The 26,038-nt window shown below is 38.2% G+C and overlaps 1 protein-coding gene across 1 annotated transcript; it reads right to left on the minus strand.

Annotated features, from left to right (window-relative positions):
• Window positions 1–25,997, minus strand: SMCO1 (single-pass membrane protein with coiled-coil domains 1). Its single transcript, XM_077767694.1, has 4 exons — window positions 25,979–25,997; window positions 11,967–12,056; window positions 1,481–1,630; window positions 1–1,041 (listed from the first exon to the last, which is right to left on the minus strand). The coding sequence occupies exons 2-4, from the start codon at window positions 12,032–12,034 to the stop codon at window positions 597–599; spliced, it is 663 nt and encodes a 220-aa protein (XP_077623820.1). The 5' UTR covers window positions 12,035–12,056; window positions 25,979–25,997; the 3' UTR covers window positions 1–596.
• Between the last annotated feature and the right edge of the window lie 41 nt (window positions 25,998–26,038).

A 26,038-nucleotide genomic window follows, 5' to 3' on the forward strand; every position in this document is an offset into this window, starting at 1 on the left:
TTTAATATATACTCAATATATTAGAGTTCCCCTTCTAGTGTAAAATTGCTGTAGTACTGTGCCAAAGAGAAGATGTACAACATACAATATATATTAGGTGTATTGTATTTTTTGCCTTTTAATATACAATGCATTCACATGGTTCAAAATTCAAAATGTACAAAACAGGACATTCTTTTATAGTAAAAAGAATTCCTCCTACCAAAGTTACCATTTTCTAATGTATCTCTCCAGAAGAAGCTTAAGAAGTGTATGGGTATATTAGCTTGTGTAATGTGTATATATGTGTATATATGTATATATACATGTGTATATGCATTTTTGCCCTTTTCTCTCCCACTTAACAATATATAGGAAATATTTTAAAATAACACATCTTGGTGATAGCTCAGTATCATTGTACAGTTACACAAAGAGCTTCTTCATTCTCTTATATTGCTACACAGAAAATATCCACTGTACCAATTCATCATTATTTTGTTTAAGGCTCCTCTCACTTTTGCTATAAAACTAGGTATATAGTAAATTGTACATATATTTTCCCCCATTTGTGAGATAAACTACTAGAAGTAGAATCCCTTGGTCATAGGATAAAGTTAGTTTTTGACTAATGGAATCAGCTCTTTTAAGGAGGACTTTTGCTTTTCAGAGGCCCTCACTGCTTTCCCCTTGTCAACAACCTGCACAGCCCTGAGCAAACCATCCTGCAAAGCCTGGTTCTTTACCATGTTAGTGATCAGGAAAGTGATGTCCCTGATATACATCTGCCTCACCTTAGCAACATAGTATTCTGCCTTGTTACCATATGCAATAAAGAAGGTACAAAGTGCTGTGACATCTCCTTCCTCCAGCCCACATTCCTCCAGGACAGACTCCCATACGCCTCTAATGCGCTGGTTCTTGACTTTTCGTCTTAGGACAGAGGCTAAGGTGGGAAGACCTCTCACCAGGTCTGGCAGCTTCTCAAGCATACGAGTGTGCAAGCAGATGAGTACTTCCATGACGTAGCTGTATAAAATATTCAGTTCCATTGAAGTGAATCTACAAAACATGTGGAGAGCTTCCTAAGCAGTGGGACTCTATGTACAAACATCAAATGAATTCTATTAGGATACAAACCACTAGAAGAACAGCTGTTGTATTTTAGAAAATACTCACTTTAGAAATAGGGCCTGCATTAACTGGATAGCTTAGTTCTCGGGCCGCTTATACTACACATTTCTCAGTGGCAGGGGAGTTATGTCATCCAGCTCTGTATTAGTAAGACATTGGCAAGCAAGAGACTCTGATGAGATGTCTATAGCGGTGCTGGTGTATCAACAGGTGTTCAAATTAATCTTTTTTGAATGAATTAACCTAAGAAAATATGATTTCTTCACAATCCATTGTTAGAACCATATTAAGAAATCCAAGTTTAGAATGTCCACTGCAAGCTCTCACAAAGCCACGAAATTCCACTGATTTCTCATCGGATACTCACTTGAGTGCCAGAACTGCTGTCCATAGCTCATCATGGGCTGACTGTCTTGCCAAAGCCTTGCTATGATGTTCAAATTTCTGTGTCAGGCTATCCTTGGTGAAGTCCAGTTCTTTAAACTGTGCTTCTAAAGCTTGGAGTTTGTGGTCTACTCTATAGGATAAAAGAATCAAGGGGTACTTTAGGTCGAGGAGCAGTACTAAGGTTTTGCCTTAAGAGAAGGCTCTAATATATTGTTTATAATCACTATTAATTTGGGTAACTATCTAAATTCAAAATTATGAACAGATGTTTCCATTTGCCATTCTCTCTAGCCATCATCCCAGTTCTTATATTCCTTATATTGCCAAACTTCTGAATTGTCTAATTACTTGAATTATCTAACATCTTGTTTTGGAATTGAACTTTATACTTTAAAAAGTATTTTAGGGGCATCTGGCTGCACAAGTCAGTGGAGCATGCAACTCTCAGTCTCAGGGTTGTGAATTCAAGCTGCACATTGGGTATGGAACCTACTTAAAAAAAAGAATATTTTTAATTAAAAAATTTTTTATAATGTTTATATATTTTTGAGAGAGAGAGAGAGGGAGAGAGAGGCAGAGCAGGAGTGGGGGAGGGGCAGAGAGAGGGAGACAGAATCCAAAGCAGGCTCCAGGCCCCAAGCGGTCAGCACCAAGCCCGATGCGGGGTGAGATCATGACCTGAGCTGAAGTCGACTGCTCAACCAACTGAGCCACCCAGATGCCCCTTATTTTTAACTTAAAAAAATTTTTTTAAGTTTATTTATTTTGAGAGACAGCGTGTGCTTGCGAGAGAGTGGGGGTGGGGCAGAGAGAGAGGAGAGGGAGAGAATCCCAAGCAGCCTCCACATTGCCAGTGCAGAGCCTGACAGAGAGCTTGAACTCTGAACTATGAGATCATGACCTGAGCCAAAGTCAAGAGTCAGACATTTAACCAACTGAGTCACCCAGGTGCCCCCCCTTAAAAAAAGTATTTTTAATACAAGCTTTACTTTGATTCTCACAACAACCATAAGAAGTGAAGCAGTCATTTTTATTATTTTATAGATAAATCAGGTCTCAAGAAGATTAAGATCTAATGTCATAGCTAGTCCCAGCTAGTGCTGGGACCACTATTTAAAAAGGTGCTTTTCTCTATTCTGACTACCCAAATTGTATCCTACTTTCAAGAATAAGTTCACTTTCCACACTGTTTTCTTGAATCCCCTAGCGTTTCTGCCTGGAGATCGCCCTGCCTACATTTTCACAGGGACTGCCTCTATTACCTGTCACTGTTCACCTCCTGCTTTATTTTTAGAGTTAGGATTTCATGAAGAAAATTTTAAACTGTTGGAGAGAGGGGATCAGAGGCTATTTCTTAGACATCTTTATGCCTTGCTAAGGCCTTACACAGAAGTAAGAAAATATGTCTCATATGATCGACATCCATAAAGTGAATGAGCTGCTGAGCTGTGTAACCCAACAAGGGCATCTGGGCAGCTCTGAACAGCCGTAATCATCAGAGGGCACTGTGGCACTAGAATTATGTCAAATTGAATCACAAAGAACTGAAAGAACACAACTCACTTGCCTGAAGGCACTCATATTTTCACCAAAGAAGTGACACACAAATACAGGTACCACTTCCCTGAGGTTCTATGTCCCCAGTGACCTGAATACTTTGTGGTTGCCCAGGTTCCGTCCTTGACCATCTTCTCTTCTAGATCCTCAGTTTATCTCAAGGCTAATTCAGCTTTAGGTACCACTCCTAAGCTCTAGAGTTGTATCTTTAACTATGTTTTGTGCATCTCCAAACCCAACCGTCCTAAACTGAAGCTATGCACTATCCCTCTCCCTCATCTTCAGAAATTACTATGGTTGGAATTTTCTCACTGCTTTGGATATTTTACTTACGTATAGATGAGGCCCACGATGAAATGTGTTTCATAGGATGTAAGCCTGCATGACCTAACATGCCAGCGATTTCTGACTACATACGAAAACAATGTCAGCTGGCACACTGTCTGTATTAACTCTGATACCTTTAAGACTATATTGCTTATAGGTCCTCTCTAGCTTGAACTCTAGAGAGCAACTCTAGCTTGTCTGTCATTGTAAAACTTCACAGTTGTTAACAGATTTTTTTAAAATTTTTATAGTTTTTATTTATTTTTGAGACAGAGAGAGACAGAGCATGAGCGGGGGAGGGGCAGAGAGAGGGAGACACAGAATCCGAAACAGGCTCCAGGCTCTGAGCTGCCAGCACAGAACCAGATGCGGGACTCTAATCCACGAACCGCGAGATCATGACCTGAGCTGAAGTCAGGCGCTTAACCGACTGAGCCACCCAGGTGCTCCTGTTGTTAACAGGTTTTTGAGAGTCTCTCACAGAAAGGCATTCCCACACCATTCCAAATAAATCCTGAATGACATGTCTACAAATGCAGATCTGTGTTCTACTATTAATTCCCAGCTCAGTTAGTGACATCACCATCTATTCAAGTGCTTGAACTAGAAATTTCAGAATAATTCTTACCTTTTTTTTTTTTCTTCCTCTTTACTAATGCCTCTAAACGATCCCCTCCTGGGGCGCCTGGGTGGTTCAGTCGGTTAAACATCTGACTTGGGCTCAAGTCATGATCTCACGGTTCATGGGTTCCAGCCCCGAATCGGGTTCTGGGCTGGCAGCTCAGAGCCTGGAGCCTGTTTCAGATTCTGTGTCTCCCTCTCTCTCTGCCTCTCCCCCGCTCATGTCTGTCTCTCTCTGTCTCAAAAATAAATAAACTATAAAAAAAATTAAAAAAAAAAACTCCCCTCCTGTCCATCACCACTAAATCAGTTAATAACTATCTTTCACTTTGACTTAGGATCACAGTAGCCTAACTGGATCCCTGCTTTTGATTTCTGCCACCTCTAATCCATCTTTCTAGAAATGTGGCTCTAAAACACAATTCTGATCATGTGACTCAACAGATTATGTATGCTTTATGATGCCCTGACTTGCCCAAAGATACAGGTAGAGTCAAATTGGCTGTCCTCAGAAGGAAACATAAAGCCCTTAACCCTTTGCTCCCATCTGCTGCCAGTCTTCTCACATCCTAGTCACTAATCACCCAAGACATCTAGGAGCTGACGGAACACAGGCTTCTGCGGCCTCCATGCTCCATGTATGTGTCCCAAGTACTATTTCCTCAGCCTAGATTCCTTCCCATACTTTCCTTTCTCATAGCCTTTTACTCACACTTTAAGATCCAGTTTAAATGTCTCTCTATGCCTTTCCTTTTCCTGCTGTCAAAGGCAAAATTAACTGGTCCTCTCTTCGTGTCCTCACAGCCCTTTATGAACAACATTGTTACAAGGCCAATCACATTAAATTCTAAGTATTTTTAAATGATTCTCTTCTCCTTTTAGGCTTTAAGCTCCTTGAGGACAGAAACCACATTTTACTTATTTTGTATACCTAAAATATAGTACATACATTAATTGAATGGAATTCACCTGGTAGTAGATTTTTCTTTATTTATGCATATATATGCATATATATTTAAATATATGTGTTAAATTATATATAAATATGTGTTAAAATATATATAGTTAAATATATATGTTACATATATATTTTTTATTTATGTATTATTTAAAATATACATTTTAGTGGAAGACTTAAACCACTTTAAACAGTGACAGAATTCCAATTTGCCTATTTTTATTCTTTATTCTTCTCTTGCCCATCTTCCCAGAAAAGCAGACCTATGCTTGTTCCCGCCCTGTAGCCCTTAGCAACCTTTTCATTGCCTCCTTCAAGGATATCAGGGTTGTGGTTTCATTGTTCATCTTCTTAAGGCAAAATGAAAGGAAACAAAACCAGGAAAATAAAAACCTAATGGAGGTTTGAATCCAGGGTTTTCTACTGTCTTCCACTCAGCAACAAGCAGCAGCTTATGTATTTGATCTGAATTCTGCCTCAAAGGTCACTCAGTACAAGAAGCTTTTAATAGCTTGTACATCCAAATATAGTTTCAGAGAACTGATCTTCTGAACACAGGTGTCCTAAAACCCACTATAATGTTTGCCTTTGTAAAGTGAGCTGTAGCACATCAACAGAGCACAACCACCAGATGTATTGTGGCTCTCTGTATATTCCAATAAATGTATACTTACATATATGAATATATAATATACTAGGATTAAATTTGATGGAAATATTACTCTCAAATTTTAACAGCTTAATTATTCAGTTACAATCTAAATGAGGTTTAAAGAGAGCCCTAGACCTTTTATGATATATCAATGCCAAAAATCTAATCATCCTTAGAAACTAATAAATATTTATTGAGAGCTTCTAGTATTAGATTAAGTATTGGAAGTGGAAACAGATATCAAACGGAATTCCTAAATTCAACATGCTTAACTTCTAAATGGGAAGACAGGACATACTTAAAAAGAAAATGTATATAAAATGTTGTGCACTCAATAGATATAGACCATAAAAAATCATATATGAGACAGTAAGTCACTGAAGCCTTGGATAATTGAGAAATGTTCACATTGAAGGTAGGATTTGAGCTTAGTCTTAATGGAAATGTAGGTGTCTGATTATCAGAAGAGAGGATATTATAAAACTGGAGAAATTATGTGAGCAAAATCAGAAAGGCAAGGTACATAATGCAGTCAGGAAACAATGAGTGGATATACCTTAAACAAAAAAGTCATGTGAGGAAAAGAAAAACAACAATTAAGGGGTGCCCGGGTGGTTTAGTCGGTTAAGCGTCCGACTTTCGCTCAGGTCATGATCTCGCCGTTCGTGGGTTCGAGCCCCGCGTCGGGCTCTGTGCTGACTGCCAGCTCGGAGCCTGGAGCCTGTTTCAGTCTGTGACTCCCTCTCTCTCTGACTCTCCCCTGCTCACGCTGTCTCTCTCTCTCCTAGAAATAAATAAAACATTAAAAAAAATTATAAAAAAAAAGAAAAAGAAAAACAACAATTTAAAAAAACCCTAACGTTTAAACTAATAAGATCCAGGTCATGAATTTATTCATTCATTGAATAGTTTATTCACTTATTCAATACTTAGTGAACACTATAAATATCAATTGAATGTATAAAACACTATTCTAGGTGTTGAGAATACAATAATGAGTAAGGTAAGTTTCTTGCCCTAAGGAGTGTAGTAGTAGGGAGACAGAAAACAAGAGTAACAAAAGAGTGGATGGTTCTAGACAGCTGGTGAGGAGTTTGGACACATGTGAGCTGTTCATTCTGTAAAGTTAATCTAGCAGTGGCATTTAGGATTAATCCAGGTGTAAAGAAAACCAGAGGCAGAGAAGTCCCTCAGGAGTGACAGTCAGATGTGAGGTGAAGAGGGCCTAGATTACAGTGTTGGTCCTAGGAGTGGAAAGGCAAAGGGATAGATCTGAGAGACACCGTAACTCCCCCAAGGACTCCTGGGGATTTTAGTCAATAAGTCTCACATGAATCTTCAGAAAAGTTTGGGTGTCCTGAGGGAATCATTCTTTACCACAGTGTGAAAAATCTTGCTCCTATTTTTGTGTCTTATATCCTCTCTGCCACCCTACTCCATCCCACCCCACCCCCCCCCACCCCCCGATACTTTTATTTCAACAGAATTCAATTTTTAAAAATGTTTTATTTGTTTCTGAGAGACAGACCGCATGAGCAGTGGAGGGTCAGAGAGAGAGGGAGGTATAGAATCTGAAGCAGGCCCCAGGCTCTGAGCTGGCTGTCAGCACAGAGCTCGATGTGGAGCTCGAACCCACCAACTGTGAGATCATGACCTGAGCCGAAGTCGGATGCTTTAACCGACGAAGTCACCCAGGTGCCCCTATTTCTTTTTTCTTTTTCTTTTTTTTCTTTCCTTTTCTTTTCTTTCTTTTTTTTTTTTTTTTTTTTTTNCTTAAATGCACTGCACTGTAGGTCACCTAGACTAGGTTAGCAAGAATGAACAGAGTTATAGATCCAAAAGGCAACCCCAAACACCTTCCTCAGATGGAGACTTTGGTAACTGTCTGTGGTCAAAACAAAACACCATTTCCTTTTCTTCACCATGCTGGACGGTCATTCCATCCATTTTTCTCCCACAATGATGAGTCCATTTTAAATACTTCAATTATTATGAAGACACTCCAAATCCACAGAACAGCAGACACTTCCATTCTTGCATTTGCAAGTTGTGCAGGGAGATCCAGCCATTGTCCACACTGCAGGTGCCCCTATTTCAACAGAATTCAAATATTGTTCAAGTATTGGGCAGCCATGTGCTTCCAGGGAGGCTGGACCCCTCCCCAGTCACAAGGGAGTGAACATTGATTAGATTAATCCAATTATAGTAATTTCACTATTGTTGCCATTATCATTAGTTTAGGAATAGGCAGTGGCAGAATTCTGGCCTATGAAATGTAAGAGGAAGTCTACTGTGAGACTTCTGAGAAAAGTTTATTTTTACTTGTGATAAACCATATAACAAAATTCACCATTTTGGGTGGGGATGGACAAAATGGGTGAAGGTAGTATACACCCATTTTGTACAAAGTACAAACTTCCAACTATAAAATAAATAAGTCCTGGGGATGTCATGAACAACACAGAGACTATAGTTAACAATATTGTATTGTACATGTGAATATTGCTAAGAAAGTAGATCTTAACATTTCTCATGTCAAGAAAAAGTTTGGGGGTGCCTGGTTGGCTCAATGGGAAGAGCATGCGACTTGATCTTGGGGTTGTGGGTTTGAGACCCATGTTGGGTGTAGAGATTACTACTCTACATAAATAAACAAAACTTTTTAAAAACAGAAAGAAAGAAAAAAGTTTGTAACTATGTGTGGTGATGGATGTTAACTAGACTTATTTGGATGATTATTTCACAATATGTATTTATATTGGGTCATTAAGCTGTACACTTGAAACTAATGTATGTCCATTTCATCTTAATTTTTAAAATTTAACCATTTTTTAACCTTTGTAAAGTCTATGTTTCTGTGGCATTAAGCACATTTACACTGCTGCCCAGTCATCACCACCATCCATCTCCAGAAAATTTTCATCTTTCCCAGATGAAACTCTGTACCCATTAAAATCCTGTACTCTGCATTCTCCCCTCTCCTCTGCTCCTGAAACCATCATCCTGCTTTTTGTCTCTATGAATTTATCTCCTCTAGGTACCTACTTCCTGTAAGTGGAATCGTACAATATTTGTCCTTTTGTGACTGGGAGGGAAGTTTTTCTAATGATAAAAAACACACACAGTAAAAATAGTCTGTCTTCATCCCTCATATTATTGAATCTTCCTGTAATGTCTGGTCCTGCAGCACTCACCCTTTCATGACCATGCAGGGAACCAGCCGCAGAGAGCAAGCCAAGACAGCAGAGCAGACAGATGAAAAGAACCTGTCACAATGGAAAATAGTATGAAAATTCCTCAAAAAACTAGAACCGAAACTAATGTGTGATCCAGCAATCCCACTTCAGGAGATATATTCAAAGAAAATGAATAGAGGATGTTGAGGGATCTGCACTCCCATGCTCACTGAATCATTAAATCACAATAGCCAAGTGATGGAAACAACCTAATTGTCCAGAAAGAAGGAAACCTTGCTGTGTATGACAACATGGAAGGACTGTGAGGGTGTTAATGCTAAATGAAATCATCCCAGCAAAGGAAAATACGTCAGAGTATCACTTATATGTGGAATCTACATTCAAAGTCAAACTCAGAGAGTAGGAAAGCAGTTGCCAGGGGTGGGGAGTGGGGGAAACAGGGAGAGGTTGTTAAAAGGGTAAGAAGACAAACAAAAAACCCCATCAGTGAATTAACCTCACCTAGGATAATTCCATTGCTAATGTGCTTATTGTAAGGAGTAACTTTGCCTTATTGATTAAGCCTTTTATAGTTGGGCTTCTGCTCTTAAGGATTAACAGTTCAGTGAAGGATACTTCATATATCAGGTTCCTTTTTGCTGAGGTTTCCTCTGAAGCCCTTCATTTTTCTGGAACTAATATTGGTTTTCTTATGGTAGATCCTTGACAAGGAAATAAAAGAGAAGGAAGGAGAGAATAGTGGAGACTCTGATTTAACTTGGTATCTCTGTCTTCTGCCCACTCAGAATAAACCATTGCGGAACCCTGTCCCCAGATTTAGAACAAGGCAGAGTAGAGTTCCGCTCTGGGATCAGAGCCTACTACCAATTCCACCCAGCGGTACTGTTTTCTCTAGGATGCTGCCTGCCTATCCAGATCCAGTAGTTGTTTTTTTCTCCCCACTTTCATCAACTGCCTCTTGTCTGTGTAGACCTAAACAGTATCTGCTGATCACTCCATCCTTGATTGTCTCTCTGGATTGCCTTTTGTCTATCCAAACTTTAGTGATTTCCTCATCTCTCTGCCAGGCTCATCTCTCAGACCTGCCTGGTCCTGTCATATTGCTTAACTAGAGCAGTTTTAGGTTCACAGACAAAAGAGTGGAAAGTATAGCAGAAAGTGTATCCCTACCTTTATAGAGCCTTCCACCCCCCACTATACATACCCTACACCACAGTGGTTACATTCATTAGTTCTGATGAACCTACATTGACTCATCATGATCACCCATAGGGCACAGTTTACATTAGGGTTCACACTTGGTGTTGTCCATTCTATGGGTTTTGACAAATGTATAATAACATGTATCCACCAATGCAGCATCATACAGAATAGTTTCACTGTCCTAAAAACCCTCTGTGCTCTGCCTGCTCACCTCTTCTTTCCTCCCACCCCCAAAACTTTGGTAGCCATTGATCATTTTACTGCCTCCATAGTTTTGCCTTTTCCAGAATGTCACATAGCTGGAATCATACAGTATGTAGTCTTTTCATATTGGCTTCTTTCACTTGTACTATGCATTTAAGTTTCCTCCATGTCTTTTCATGGCTTTATAGCTCATTTCCTTTTAGTGCTGAATAATATTTCATGTCTGGATGCGCCATAGTTTCTTTATTCGCTCACCTACTGGAGGATGAGTATTTCCAAGTTGTGGCAATTATTAATGAAACTGCTATAAACATCCATGTACAGGTTTTTGTGTGAGCATAAGTTTTCACTTTATTTGAGTAAATTCCAAGGAGCATGATTTCTGGATTGTACAGTAAGAGTATGTTTAGTTTTGTAAGAAACTGCCAAATTGGGGGTGCCTGGGTAGCTCAGTAGGTTAAGTGTCTGACTCTTGATTTTGGCTCAGGGCATGATCTCACAGTTGGTGGGTTCAAGCTCCGCATCAAGCACTGCACTGACAGTGTGGAGCCTGCTTGGAATTCTCTGTCTTCCTCTCTCTCTGTCCCTCCTTCGCTTGTTCTGTCTCTCTCTCTCAAATTAATAAACTTTAAAGAATTAAAAAAAAAAAAAGAAAGAAAGAAAGAAACTGCCAAACTGGGGGCACCTGGATGGCTCAGTCGGTTAAGCATCTGACTCTTGATTTCGGCTCAGGTCGTAATCTCTCACAGTTCATGGGTTCGAGGCTCTGTGCTGACAGTGCAGAGCCTGCTTGGGAGTCTCTCTCCCCCTCTCTGCCCCTCCCTGACTCATGTTCTATCACTCTATAAATAACTAAATAAACTAACAAACATAAAAAAAAAGAAATTGCCAAACTGTCTTCCAAGGTGGCTTCACCATTTTGCATTTCTACCAGCAGTGAATGATAGTTTTTGTTGCTCCACATCCTTGCCAGCATTTGGTGTTGTCACTGCTTTGGATTTTGGCCATTTCAATAGGTGTGTAGTTGTGTCTTATAATTTTAATTTCCATTTCCTTGATGACAAATGGTGTTGAACATCATGGCTTGCTTGCCATCTGTATATCTCCTTTGGTAAAGTGCTGTCCAGTGCTTTGCCCTTTTTAAAATCAGCTTGTTTCTTATTGTTGAGTTTTAAGGGTTCTTTGCATATTTATCAGTTGTGTCTTTATCAAATATTTTCTCTCACTTTTTTATAACCAAGCTGCAGCCTGGATTCCTGTGTGCTTTCTGTTGCAGGGTATAGATCTTTGAAAGAATGCCGTGTTCAAAAGTTAAATAGCAGTGCCAAGAAATAAATAGTACTTTGCTCTGCTAAAACAAACATCTGGAAACAAGCATCTAATACAGCAGTGGGTTTTTGCTGTTTGTTGTAGAGTTGAATCAAGTACTAATAATTGAATACTTTGAGTACTATGCTTTGAGTGCAAAACTCAAAGTGCTGAACTTGAAGTACAGATACTAATAGAGTAATGTTATTTCCAAAGCCTTCTAACTCAGGGGAAAAGATCTAGTTTTTGCCAGCGGTTGTTACCATTAGTAAATTTACTAATGGTCACCTTACCCCAAGATTTCTCGTAACAGTAACACATGTGAATGGAAAGAGGATTTAAAATGATACTTTGGCAGGGCTGCCAACCTGGTTTTGTCCACTTTGCACTTTGCTCATAGTGCAATCCTCAGGAAGATGCATTCACCCCATATACTTACCTACACCAATACATCAGAGAAAGGAGTCCCTCAATTTGTGAATTCATACAGAGCACAGAAGGATTCATCTACAATGTCTGAGCTTGTATCCTAGAAAGAGAATTCCATACATTTTATCAGTTCCATCACCAGACGCAAACCTGTACCCCTCCCAGTCACCATATAAAAACAAGATCCAGATAGCAGTGCTGATTCTAGAAATCACTCCATTTGCTTGCAACTGCTTGTATTTTCTTCCTTCTTTCTTGTTTCTAGATTCCAGTTTCTAAAACCTGGCTTAGTCTCCTGCAGACCCAACTATTCTTGGCTCTGATCAGATTGGCACAAATTCTTGTTCTACCGCTTCTTAGCTCTGTAAGTTTCTGCAGAAGACTTAATATCTCTCGATCCCTATTTCTAGATTTATAAAATGGGGATCACAGGAGTAGCAAAAAAAACCCTTGGAGGAGTTGAGCCTCAGTTACTCACAGAAGGAACTTACGGTTCATGTACTCCTCTGTGTCAAGTTCCTTCCTTTCTCTGTCTCATTCTTCTTCTGTACAGTGTGCTTCCTGGAGTCGCCTCAAGTGTTATTAATGTGAATTTGTGCAGTTCTCATCTTACGTCTTCCTCTAGGGTAAACCAAATTAAGGCTACACCCCTACTGTCTGTGTGACATTTTTTATTCAAGCATTAGTCTCAAAGAACCTTGGCAGATCCTATTAATTAGATCAACTATTAACTTCAAAATGTGTTAGTTTCAATTTTATTTTAGAGATGTAGGCATATTTGTAGATAGTGGAGTTCTTATGGAAGCTTCCATTAAGGAACTGATAAAAAAAACATACTAAAGGTTTACCTACTTCAAATCTACTAAATATTTGCAAATTAATAAGACATTTTATTTTATTTTATTTTATTTTATTTTTGAGAGAGAAGAGTGTGCACATGAGCAGGACAGAGGGAGAGAGAGAATCTTAAGCAGGGGCTTGATCCCACAACTCTGTTATCATGACCTGAGCTGAAATCAAGAGTCGGACACTCAACCATCTGAGCCACTCAGGCACCCTAATAAGACATTTTAAAAATTGAAGTATAAAATCTACATAGAAAACTGTTATGTCATAAGCTTGATGACTATGATATGATATAATAAGAAATTTATATTTGGTCTTTGTCCCAGTTCTGGGCACAGAGCTAATCAAACTCTTGTAACTTCTTAAACGATAAGAACCATAGGAACATCTTCTGTTATATACATATGTTTCGTCCCCAGCTTCTAAAACAGGTGAAAGGAGAGTCTTTCATTATAATATTTGGGTTTTACTAATGAAAACCCTAGTTACTGAAATAGCTGTAGAGGGATAAAAGTGAAGGAGTGCTTTTTGTTGTTTATAACAAGCCCCTTTCGACCACACCTGAGTTTATGGTAATGAGGCAAATTTTTTTTTATTTTTTTATTTAAAAATTTTTTTTTAATGTTTATTTATTTTTGAGAGGGAGACACAGACAGAACATGAGCAGGGGAGAGGCAGACAGAGAGAGGAAGACACAGAATCTGAAGCAGGCTCCAGGCTCTGAGCTCTCAGCACAGAGCCTGACACGCGGCTCAAACCCACAGACGGTGAGATCATGACCTGAACTGAAGTCGAACACTTAACCAACTGAGCCACCCAGGTGCCCCATTGAGGCAATTTTTAAAAGCCCCTAAGGATGAGGGCTGGTTGCGAGTGAACTGACCATGTGACTAGAGTTGGAATTTTCAGCCCTACCCCTCAACTTCTGGAGAGGGAAGAGGGCTGGAGTTAAATTTTTTTTTTTTTTTAGTTTATTTATTTTTTGAGAGAGAGAATGAGCAGGGGAGGGTCAGGGAGAGAGAGAGAGAGGAAGAGAGAGAATCCCAAGCAGACTCTGCACTGTCAGCACAAAGCCTGATGTGGGTCTCAAACTCACAAACCATGAGATCGTGACCTGAGCCAAAATCAAGAATCAGAGGCTTGATTGACTAAGCCACCCAGGCACCCTTGGAGCTTAAGTTAATCACTAACAGCCAACAATTTAGCCAAGCATGCCTACTATAATGAAACCTCCATAAAAATCCTAACCAAAAGCATTTGGAGAGTTTCTGGGTTGGTGAACAAGAACACAGCCATATGTCAAGAGAGTGGTTACCCCAAACTCCAGAGAGACAGAAGCTCCCATGCTCAGGACCCTTCCAGACCCCACCTTAGGTATTGATCATCTGGCTCTTCATTTATATTCTTTAATATATTTTTTGTAATTAGCAATAATGAATAAGCAGTTTCCCTGAGTTCTGTGAGCTATTCTAACAAATTATCAAATATGAGGAGGTGGTAATGGGAAACCCCTGATTTATTGTAAGTCAGAAGTACATGTGACAACATGGGACTTTTGATTGACTTCTGAAGTGGGGAAAGTCTTGTGGGACTAAGCCCTTAACATGGGGGGTCTGTGCTAAGTCTGAGGAGTTAGTTTTAGAATTATATTAAATTGTAGGACACCTAGCCAGGATCTGCCAAGGACTGGAGAATTGTTTGGTGTGGAAAATCCCACACATTTGGTGTCAGAGTATTGGGTATTGAGATGAAAGGGTGTTTTTCCTTTGAATGATTTATCACAAAGTGAACACTCTCATGTAACTTTAACCCAAATGGAGAAATAAAATATTACCAACATGCCAGCATAGGCACGGACCTCATGACCCGCCTGAACTATTGCTCTCCCTCTCTTCCCAAAAGATAACTACCATGTCTCACTATACATTAGTTGTGCCTATTTTTGACCTTTTTGTAAATGGAATCATATGGTATATATTTTAATAGCTTTATTGAGATATAATTAATATATCATATAATTGACTCATTTTAAATGTGCAGTTCAAGAGTTTTTAGCATATTCACAGAATTGTGCAACCATCACAATTTTGAACATTTACATCACCACAAAAAGAAACCCTGTACTCATCAGCAGTTACTCCGTATTCCTTCTAATCCCCCCGCCCCCTGCCTCAGCACTAACAACCATTTCTCTGCATCTTGTCTCTGTAGATTTGTTTATTCTAGACATTTCATATAAGTAGAATCATACAATATAGTCTTTTGTGACTTCTTTTACTTAGCATAATGTTTCCAAGGTTCGTCCATATTATAGCATATATCTACTTCATTCCTTTTTATTGTTAAATAATATCCTATTATGTGGTGATGCACTAAATTGTACCCACCCCCCCAAATTCATATGTTAAAACATTTACCCCAATGTGACTATTTGGAAATAGGGACTTCTAAGAGGTAATTTAGGTTATATGAGGTCATAAGGGTAGTGGTCTAATCCAATAAGGCTAGTGTCCTTATAAGAAAAAGAGACACCACGGGGTGCCTGGGAGGTTCAGTCGGTTATGTGGCTGACTTCGGCTCAGGTCAAGATCTCGTGGTTCGTGGGTTTGAGCCCCATGTCGAGCTCTGGGCTGACAGCTCGGAACCTGAAGCCTGCTTCGGATTCTGTGTTTCCCTCTCTCTCTACCCTCCTCTGCTCATGCTCTGTCTATCTCTCAAAAATAAATAAATGTTTAAAAAAATTTAAAAAGAAAAAGAGACACCAGGGATGTGCATGCACAAGGGAAAAAGCCGTATGAGGACACAGTGAGGAGGCAGCCATCTGCAAGCCAAGGACTGAAGTCTTGGGAGAAACAAACCTACAAACACTTTGATATTGGATTTCTACCCTCCAGAAATGTGAAACATAAATTTGTATTTTTTAAGCCATCCAGTCTCTGGTATTCTGCTTTGGCAGCCCTAGGAGGTTAATACAAGAACAAATGGAAATTCTCGAGCTGAAATGTGCAACATCTGAAATTAAAAATGCACTGGATAAATTAGGAGCTAGAGATGAAAAAGAAAGGATCAATGGATCTGAAGACAGGGCAATAAAAACTCTTTAAACTGAAATACAGAGAAGTAAGGATGAAAAATAATTAACAGAGCCTCAGGGATCTGTGAGACAATATCAAGAGTTCTCACATATCTATATTAGAGTTCTAGCAAGAGAGGGAGGGAGGTTGAAAAAAGATTTGATGAAAGAAATATTTCCAAATTTGATGACATAGGTAATTTTAAGAAGTTCAAAGATGCCCAAGCATCACATATATAAGGAAAAGCATACCAAAGGTGACTGTAGTCGACGATACTGTTGTGTAATAGAAATTTGCTAAGAGAGTAGAAATTAAATATTTTCATTGGGAAAAAAGGAGAACTATGTAAGATTATGTAAGGTGATGGCTGTGGACATCCATCATTCTTATGTGGACAACCACATAAAGAGAATCCTTTAACAATGTGTGTGTATATCAAATCATCACACTGGGCACTTTAAATATCTTACAATTTAAAAAAATATATCTTACAATTTTATTTGTCAATAATGCTGGAAAAAAAAAAGAAAACCATACCAAAGGACATCAAAATCAAATATTTGAAAGATAACATCTTAAAAGCACCAAAGAGAGGTACCTGGATAGCTTAGTTGGTTAAGTGTCCAACTTTAGCTCAGGTGATGATCTCACAGCTCATGAATTAAAGCCCTGTGTCAGGCTCTGTGCTGATAGCTCAGAGCCCAGAGCCTGCTTCAGATTCTGTGTGTCTCTCTCTCTCTGCCACCCCCCCCATACACTGTCTCTCTCTTTCTCTCTCTCAAATTAAATAAACATAAAAAAACAACACCAAAGATAAAAAGAATAATTACATACAGAGAAAAATAAACAATACTGCTGATTTTGCATTAGGAACAATACAAGCCAGGGGAAATTGGATTGTCATTTGAAAACAATAAAACAAAACAAAAATGAAGGGAAAAAACCTACCAACCTACAATTCTCTATCCAGCAAAAATAACCTTCAAAATTGAAGGTGAAATAAAAAGACACTCAAAAACGAAACAGATAAGATTTGACTAGGATGGGCCTTTCCTCCAGTAGGACTCGCATTGTCTTAGTCCTGTCAGACTGCTATTATAAAAAATACCTTAGACTCAGTAGCTTATAAACACAGGAATTTATTTCTCACAGTTCTGGAGGTCAAGACACCAGCATTGTTGCCTTCTGGTAAGGGTCCTCTTCCTGTTTCATAGCTGATGCCTTATTATGTCTTCATATGGTGGAAGAGGCTAGGGATTTCTCTGGCGTCTCTTTTATAAGGAGCCAATCTCATTCATAAGGCCTCCACCCTCATGACCTAGGCACATTCCAAAGGCCCCACCTCTTAATACCTTTGAGGTTAGGTTTCAACATATAAATTTTAGGGGGACACATTCAGACCATAGTAAGTGTCTTTACAAGAAGAGAAGGGATAGGGGCACCTGGGCGGCTCAGTCGGTTGAGCGTCGACTTCAGCTCAGGTCATGATATCATGGTTCATGGGTTGGAGCCCTGCTTTGGGTTCTGTGCTGACAGCTCGGAGCCTGGAGCCTGCTTCCAATACTATGTCTCCCTCTTTCTGCCCCTCCCCTGCTTGCCTGCTGTCTCTCTCTTTCTCTCTCTCAAAAATAAATAAACATTAAAAGTTTTTAAGAAAAAAAGAAGAGATAAACACACAGACAACACATAAGGGCAAATTGTCATGTGATAACAAAGGCAGATTGTAATCCAACAGCTATAAACCATGGAATGCCAAGGATTGCTAACAAGATGCAAGGAAGGATTCTCCCCTACAGGCTTCAGACCCTGATGACACCTTGTTTGTAGACTTCTAGCCTCCAGAAAATTCTTAAGACATACTCAGTTTATGGTACTTTGTTATGGCAGTCCTAAGAAATTAATGTGCCATGTGTCCCTTGACCATTAAAATGTATATCCACAGGGGCGCTTGGGTGGCTCAGTCGGTTAAGCATCCAACTTCGGCTCAGGTCATGATCTCACAGTTTGTGGGTTCCAGCCCCGCATCAGGCGCTGTGCTGACAGCTCAGAGCCTGGAGCCTGTTTCGGATTCTATGTCTCTCTCTCTCTCTGCCCCTCCCCTGCTCACATTCTATCTCTTTCTCTTGAAAATAAACATTTAAAAAATTAAAAAATAAAATAAAATGTATACCTACAAATATACATGAATATTTATAGCAGCTTTATTCATAATAGCTTGAACTAGAAACAAATATAAGTTTCCACCAATAGGTGGGTAGATTGACAAAATGTGGTATATTCATACAATGGAATATTACTCAGCATTAAAAGTGAATATCCCATGGATAAGTATAAAAAAATATAGGAAAATCTTAAGAACATTATGCCAAAAGCAAAAATAGAGGCTATACTATATGATTCTATTTTCCTGAAGTTAGAGAATGGACAAACTAATCTATCATGAGAGATAGTAGTTCTGTGATAGTTATGCAAATAAATCATTATAAACATTTAACAAAATTCACTGAGCTAATACTTAAAATTTTAATTATGTAAATTATACTCAACATGGTTGATCAAAAATATATACCATAAAAACTTGTAAGAATGGTCATAGCAGCATTATTCGTAATAACCAAAAAGTAGAGACAACCCAGATGTTGTCTATCAATTGATGAAATAGGTAAATAAAATGTGGTTTAGCCACATGTGTTCATTAGTCTTCTGTGGCTACCATGACAAAATACACAGGCTGGATGGCATTTCATTTTCTCTTAGTTTTGGCGTCTAAAAGTCCAAAATTAAGGTTTTACAGGTTTGATTTCTCCTGAAATCCTCCATGGCTTGTAGATATCTATCTGCCTTCTCACTGTATCCTTACCTAACCTTTTCTCTTGTATATTCACTTCGCTGGTGTCTCTTCTTCTTATAGGGACAATAGTCATAATGGATTAAGGTCCCACCCTTACGACTTCTTTAACCTTAATCACCTCTTTAAAATCCCTACTTGAAGGGATACCTGGGTAGCTCAGTTGGTTAAGCATCCAACTATTGATTTCAGCTCAGGTTATGATCTCACGGTTTGTGGAATAAAGCCCCATGCTCTCAGCCTCAGCACAAGCCTGCTTGGGATTCTTTCTCTCCCTCTGTGTGCCCCTCCCCTGCTTGTGCTCTTGTGCTCTCTCGCTCTCTCTCACTCTCTCTCAAAATAAGTAAATAAAATTAATAAATAAAGTCCTTACTTCCAAATATAGTCACATTGGGAGTTAAGAGTTTACCACATGAATTTGTGAATGTTGGGGGCTACAATTCAGTCCATGGCAGTTTCTTTATAGTTTTCATTTCTGTCCTTATTTGTTCATCTTTTCCTTAAATCCTTGACAACATTTATTTATTTAAAAAACAATTTTAAAATCTTTATCTATTTTTGAGAGAGAGAAACAGAGTGCAAGCGGGGGAGGGACAGAAAGGAAGGGAAACACAGAATCCAAAGCAGGCTCCAGGCTCCGAGATGTCAGCACAGAGCCTTATATGGGGCTCTAATGCATGAACCAGCAAGATCATGACTTGAGCTGAAATCAGTACCCCGCAAGATCATGACCTGAGCCAATGTCAGATGCTTAACCGACTGAGCCACCCAGGGGCCCCTCCTTGACAACATTAATAATTGCTCTTTTAAAAACAGATTTTAGGGGCACCTGGCTGGCTCAGTCAGTAGAACATGTGACTCTTCATTTGGGGGTCATGGGTTTGAGCCCCACATTGGGGGTAGAGATTACTTTAAAATAAGGATAAAAATCTTTAAATAAATAAATATAAAAACAGACTTTAAATTTCATTTAGTTTTATCATATCTGCCATATAAACTTCTGTTTCTCCTAATTTTTCTCCTAAGTGTAGGTCATACTTTCTTGATGTTTCAATATCTAGAGGATTTTTAAAAAATTTCACCCATTTGAAGTGACAATTCAATAGATTTTAGTATATTCACAAAGTTGTGCAACCATCACGAAATCTAACTCTAGACCATTTTCATTCCCCTAAAAGGAAAACCTATGCCATTAGCAGTCACTCTCCAATCCTTTCATCCCCCAACACTAGGAAACAACTAATTTACTTCGTATCTCTATAAATTTGCCTCTTCTTGCCATTATCTAGTAATTTTGATTGGATTCTGGTCATTATGTCTATTACATTGTTGAATTTATAGATTTTGTTGTGTTCCTTTTATAAAGGGGCACCTGAGGGGCGCCTGGGTGGCTCAGTCGGTTGGGTGTCTGACTTCAGCTCAGGTCATGATCTCATGGTTCCTGGGTTCGAGCCGCGTGTTGGGCTCTGTGCTGACAGCTAGCTCAGAGCCCGGAGCCTGCTTCAGATTCTGTGTCTCCCTCTCTCTCTGCCCCATCCCTACTCACTCTCTCTCTCTCTCTCTCTCTCAAAAATAAATAAACATTAAAAAAAATTTTTTTAATGTTGAATTTTATTCTGGTAGGCTATTTAGTATAAATCAGAGTGGTACTTTCAAGACTTGTTTTTAAGCTTTGTGGAGTTTTTTTTTTTATTTTTTATTTAGAGAGAGAAACAGAGCACACAAGTAGGGGAGGGGCAGAGAGCGAGGGAGAGAGAATTCCAAGCAGGCTCAACACTCTCAGCACAGAGCCCTGACTGACATGAGGCTCAAACTCACAAAATGTGAGAGCATGACCTGAGCTGAAACCATGAGCCTGTCACTTCACTGACTGAGCCACCCAGGTGCCCCTGATTTTAAGCTTTGTGATGATAGCTCTAGAGTAGCCTTTTCTATAGGTCTAATTTAGTCCTATAGAATGTATCAGGTCATCAAAGTCTCTCAACACTAGTCTCCCAACAAGATCTCTTTAACGCCGAAGTCTCTCTAATGGTAGTTCAGCTTGTAGTTCTCCAGTAAGTTTTCTTTGCTCAGTGTCATGGGGTCTCATCCTACTCTTGTACAGCTTTGTATTTGGTCAAAGACAGGGAAACTCCTATGCAGATTTCTGGATCTCATTTTCTGTATGGTTCCCATCTCTCTGGTATTCTGCTCTGTAACTTTTAGCTGCCTCAGTCTCTACAGGCTCTGCTTTTTTCTCAGATCATCAAATATTTACCAATATTTGGTAAATGCCACCAGGAAGAAAGCTAAGGAAATTGTAGGACTCACTTCATTTTCCCCCCTTCTCTCAGTAATGACAGTCCTGTGCTGCTTTGCCTTGGTCCAGTGACTGAAAATAACCATTTCACCTTTGTTGTATAGTTATCCAGTTGTGTATGACAGGAGGTTTAGTCTGGTACTAGTTACTTTGTCATGGTTAGATGTGTATGTTATTTTTTGACTGTTTCCCTTTTTGCTCAATATTGTGTTTGTGGATTCATGCTTGTTGCTGAGTGAAATATTTAGCTCACTTCTTATTTCTTTATGGTATTCTATAACTGAATATATCACAATTTATTTATATATTCTATTGTTGGACATTTGAGTAGTTTCCATTTTGGAGCTATTATAAATAATGCTATTATAAACATTCTTACAACAAATGTCTTTTGGTATATGAACTCCTGTTGGGTATATATCTACAAATGGATTTGCTGGATGGGCTATGCATTTAGTCAGGTTTACCCGTATTGTCCATTAGTTTTGCAAAATAGTTGCACCAACTTTCAAGCTTATGTACAGTTGTAGGAGAGTCCCAGTTATTCCATGCTTCATTAACACTTGGTACTGTCAACTTTTTAAATGTTAGCCCTTCTGGTGGGTATGTTTTAGCTTGTACTTTCTGCTTTCCAGGGAAGTTGATCACCTTTTCATATGCTTACTGACTTTTTGTATATCTATTGGCCTATTCATATCTTTTGTCCATTTTTCTTTTGGATTGTCTGACTTTTTTCTTTTGTTGATTAATCGGTTAATCTATTGAGTATTTTTCCATTCCAGATTTCAGTCCTTTGTCAGTTACACATATTGTACACATCTTATTCTACTTTGTGGCATGCCTTTTTACCTTAACAGTATGTTTTGATGAACAGAGGTTCTTAATTTTAATGTAGTCCAATTTGTCAATGTTTTCATTTTGATGTCTTATGTTTGAAATCTTTCCTACCCCATGGTCATAAAAAATATATTTTTTATTATTATTTAGAAGCTTTATTACTTTACCAGTGACATTTACATCTGAAGCACATCTAGAAAAAAACTTTTGGAGTAGTGTAAAGAAAGAATCATTATTTCTTTTCCATATGGATATACAATTGACTCAATCCCATTTATTACAAAGACAGTCCTCTTTTATGTTCATAAATATCTATTTCTGTTCTCTATTCTGTCTTGTTGGTCTATTTATCTATTCTCGTGCCCGTATCACATTCTTAGTTACTGTAGCTTTATAATAAACCTCTCATATAGTATGAGTCCTCCACCTCTGTTCTTCAAGTTTATTTGGTCTATTCTAGAACAGTACTAGGTGGGATTGATTAGCATTACACTGAAATCTTGATAATATTTAATCTTTTAATTCATGGATATGATAAAGCTCTCTTATATTTTCTTTAATTTTTCTCAATCATGTTTTACAGTTTTTGTCTGTACAGTTTTTGTATGTCTTTCATTATATTTATTAGTAGGTATTTGATGTTTCTTGATGCTATTGTAAATCATATTTAAAATTTTCCCTTTATTGTTGGTATTCTATAGGAATACTACCATTTTTCAGGTATGTTTATCTTTTTTTAAATGTTTACTTTTGAGAGAGAGAGAGAGAGAGAGAACAACCGGGAAAGGGGCAGTGGGAAGGGGTACAGAGGATCTCAAGTGGACTCTGCACTGACAGCAGCAAGCCCAATGCCAGCCTTGAACTCACCAACCACAAGATCATGACCTGAGCTGATGTTGGGTGTTCAGCTGACTGAGCCACTCAGGTGCCCCTGTATATTTATCTTTCTATTCAACAACCTTACTAAATACATTTTTAATTTTAGCAATTCATCTCTAGATTCTTCTGATTTTCTGCATACAGAATCATGTCTATAAATAACTGTTTTACTTCTTTCTACTCTGATGGCTTTCTTTTTCTTACCATACTGTAGTTCCTAGGACCTCCAGTAGACTGTCAAATAGAAATAATGATGAACATATCCTTCATCTCTTGTACCCAATATCCAGGGGAAATGTGTCAATATCTGCCATGTTTCTAAATAATCCATGTATCAAAGAATAAATCATGATTAAAATATAAAACGTTACATTGAAAAAAATGTTATATTGGAACAGTTAATGAGAGTGTGGCACATAAAACTAGAAGGATATAGATAAAGCCATACTTAGAAATTTTATAGCCTTAAATGCATATACACCAAAAAGGGGGAGGGCTAAAAAAATCAATGAACTAAGCGCCCATCTAAAAGTGTTAAAAAAAGAGCAAATTAAACCTAAAGATAGCAGAATGGAGGAAATACTAATGATTACAGCAGGAATTAAATAGAAAACAAATAAACAGAAAACAAAGGATTATAACCATCTATTTGTTTAAGGAATCTGGGCTAATTCAAGTTTACGGCTACCATGAATAAAGTTGCTATAAATATTCATGCACAGGTTTTTACATGAGCATATGTTTCAATGCCCAGGAGAACAACTGCTGGCTCATATGGTTCTGGTATATTTTGTTTATAGGAAAACGCCAATCTGTTTTCCATAGTAGCTGTACCATTTTACATTCCCACCATCAACAGATGAGAGATTCATTTCTCCTTACCAGCATTTGGTATTATCACCAAATTTTTTATTTTAGCCATTCTGACAGGTGTGCAAATCAATTAAAAATATTTCATTCAGATTAGTGTATTTTTAAGGATATTATTTTTAAGTAATGTCTACACCCAACATGAGATCAAACTCACAACCCTGAGATCAAGAGTCACATGCTCCACCAACTGAGCCAGCCTGGTATCCTCAGATTATTTAGTAATTTTGGAGGGTGAGTTGATCTGCAAAATATTAAACCTCTATAATGAGTACTGAATTAGGTTTTTGAGGGATAGGACCCAGACATCTAGATATTTTAAAAATCTTCATTGGTGAATCTGATTTGCAGTTAAGATTATGAAGACACCTTCATCTCAGAGGAAACAAACTTAGAAGGAAAAGTCATCTTTTGAAGATACAGCTATATCTAATAATGGGAATATCACAGATAATGAAAATATGACAGGATAGTAGAGTTGAATGACATTTCAGAAATAATAACCAAGGATTCTACAACCATGGAAAATAACATTTTTTGGAAAATAATTTTTAAACTTTTCAAAATTCAAAATATATTAGTTTTAAAGAGGTCTAAGTAGACCAAAAATAATTTTAAATTTTGGTATCTAAATAATAAATGGTTAGAGTCATGAAGAATTCCTTATTACCAAGAAAGAAAAATAAAGGTGATGTGGAGATGTATAATTATCCAAATCGCTGAGAAAAGATAAATAGAAAAAGTTCAGTTGGGATGAATTAAGTTATTTGATTCGAGGCTATCAAAATCTCTGAAAACCAGGAAAGTTGTGGATTGTGTCTCTAGGGGGCGCTGAATCTCTACAGAGCAATGCAGGAAAGGAAAATATTGAAAATTCTAAGAACCAAAAGTAATGCTTCATGAATAGCAGTCACATCAATTAGAAAATTAGAGTATATTATTAAGAAAGGAGCAAGTCTAAGAGTAAGAAGTTTAAGGGAAACAAAGAGAAATGTCTGCCTAGTCCCCACTCTGGCTTAAGGAGTCCAGTAAGACTCTAAACCACCCCTGCCTCTCCAGTGCAACCAGACTCCAGACTAATAATAGCTACATGTCATTTTGGAGATGATAGTAATGACACCTGAATGGTGAGGCCCAGTCAGGGCAGATTAGGTAGGTCTAAGTGGCCAAACCTGCCCATCCTCTTGTGCTCACTACCTGAAATTATGACCCTAGGATCCACCCAGTCACTGAAACCAAAAACTTGGGCTTCATTCTTGACTCTAATACCTTCCACTAATAATATGCCTAGTTTCCCTACATGATTACTTTAGAAATTATTCTGAACAATTCATGCTCTTCCAAAATATACTCTTCCACAGCAAACTATGGGTTCCATCCTTGCTACTTCCCCGCATTCCCCAGCAACATCACTTAGTCCTAGTCTCATATGGAGATGCTGAAGGTCACTCAAGAAGATTTTCAGAATTTTGTCTACAAGTTGATGCATTTAAGCTTGAGTACTGTAAGGTTTTAAAAGAAAAAATTATTAGACTTCTAGGATTGATTAGTAATTACTTGTTATACTGAAATGACTTTTTAGTCTAATGTTGCTTAAATATGTCCAAATCCAACATTAGGTACAGACTTCTTATAACTCTTATGTGACCATAAAATCCAAAGAAGCCTACATACTGGGGCACCTGGGTGACTCAGATGGTTAAGCATCCTACTCTTGGTTTCAGCTCAGGTCATGATCTCACGGTCCATGAGCTCAAGCCCTGCATTGGGCTCCATGCTGACAGTGCAGAGCCTGCTAGGGATTCTTTCTCTCTCCCCTTCCCTTATTTTCGTGCATACACTCTCACTCACTTGCTCACTCTCTTTCAAAATAAATAAACTCAAAAAACCCTACATATTATATACAAACCAAATTACAACTAATAAATTGTCAACATTAATTTATTATCATGGCTGATGCTGTTTTGCTGAAACTAAATTACCTCTCACATGAATTTGGTACTAATTGCTTTGGAGGAGGTTCTTTGCATTTGGCAAGTTGATACTACCTTGGGCAGAGCAGTGACTCAATTATAAGACATTTATCTAATTGAATTGCATGCATTACTTGGTTCACGCATTCTCAGTTTATCAACTTTAGATTTACAGAATTTTTTAATAAAACTAAATATACCTATTGCTTTTAAAACAATTTTAGTTTTTTTAAGCCAAAAGTATTCTATGACATGATAAATTCTTCCTGTTAACTTCTACCAAACATCTGTACCATTCCCCTACTCCAACCATAACCATTTCACTTTCTGCTCTTACAATTCCTTTAAGATTCCACATATAAGAGATATCATACAGTATTTGTCTGTTTGACTTACAACACTTAGCATGTTTTCAAGGTCCACCCGTGTTGTAGCAAATGGCAGAATTCTTTTCTC

Source organism: Crocuta crocuta, unplaced genomic scaffold (genome assembly GCF_008692635.1).
Source record: "Crocuta crocuta isolate KB4526 unplaced genomic scaffold, BGI_CrCroc_1.0 scaffold45, whole genome shotgun sequence".
Classification (NCBI taxonomy): Eukaryota; Metazoa; Chordata; class Mammalia; order Carnivora; family Hyaenidae; genus Crocuta; species Crocuta crocuta.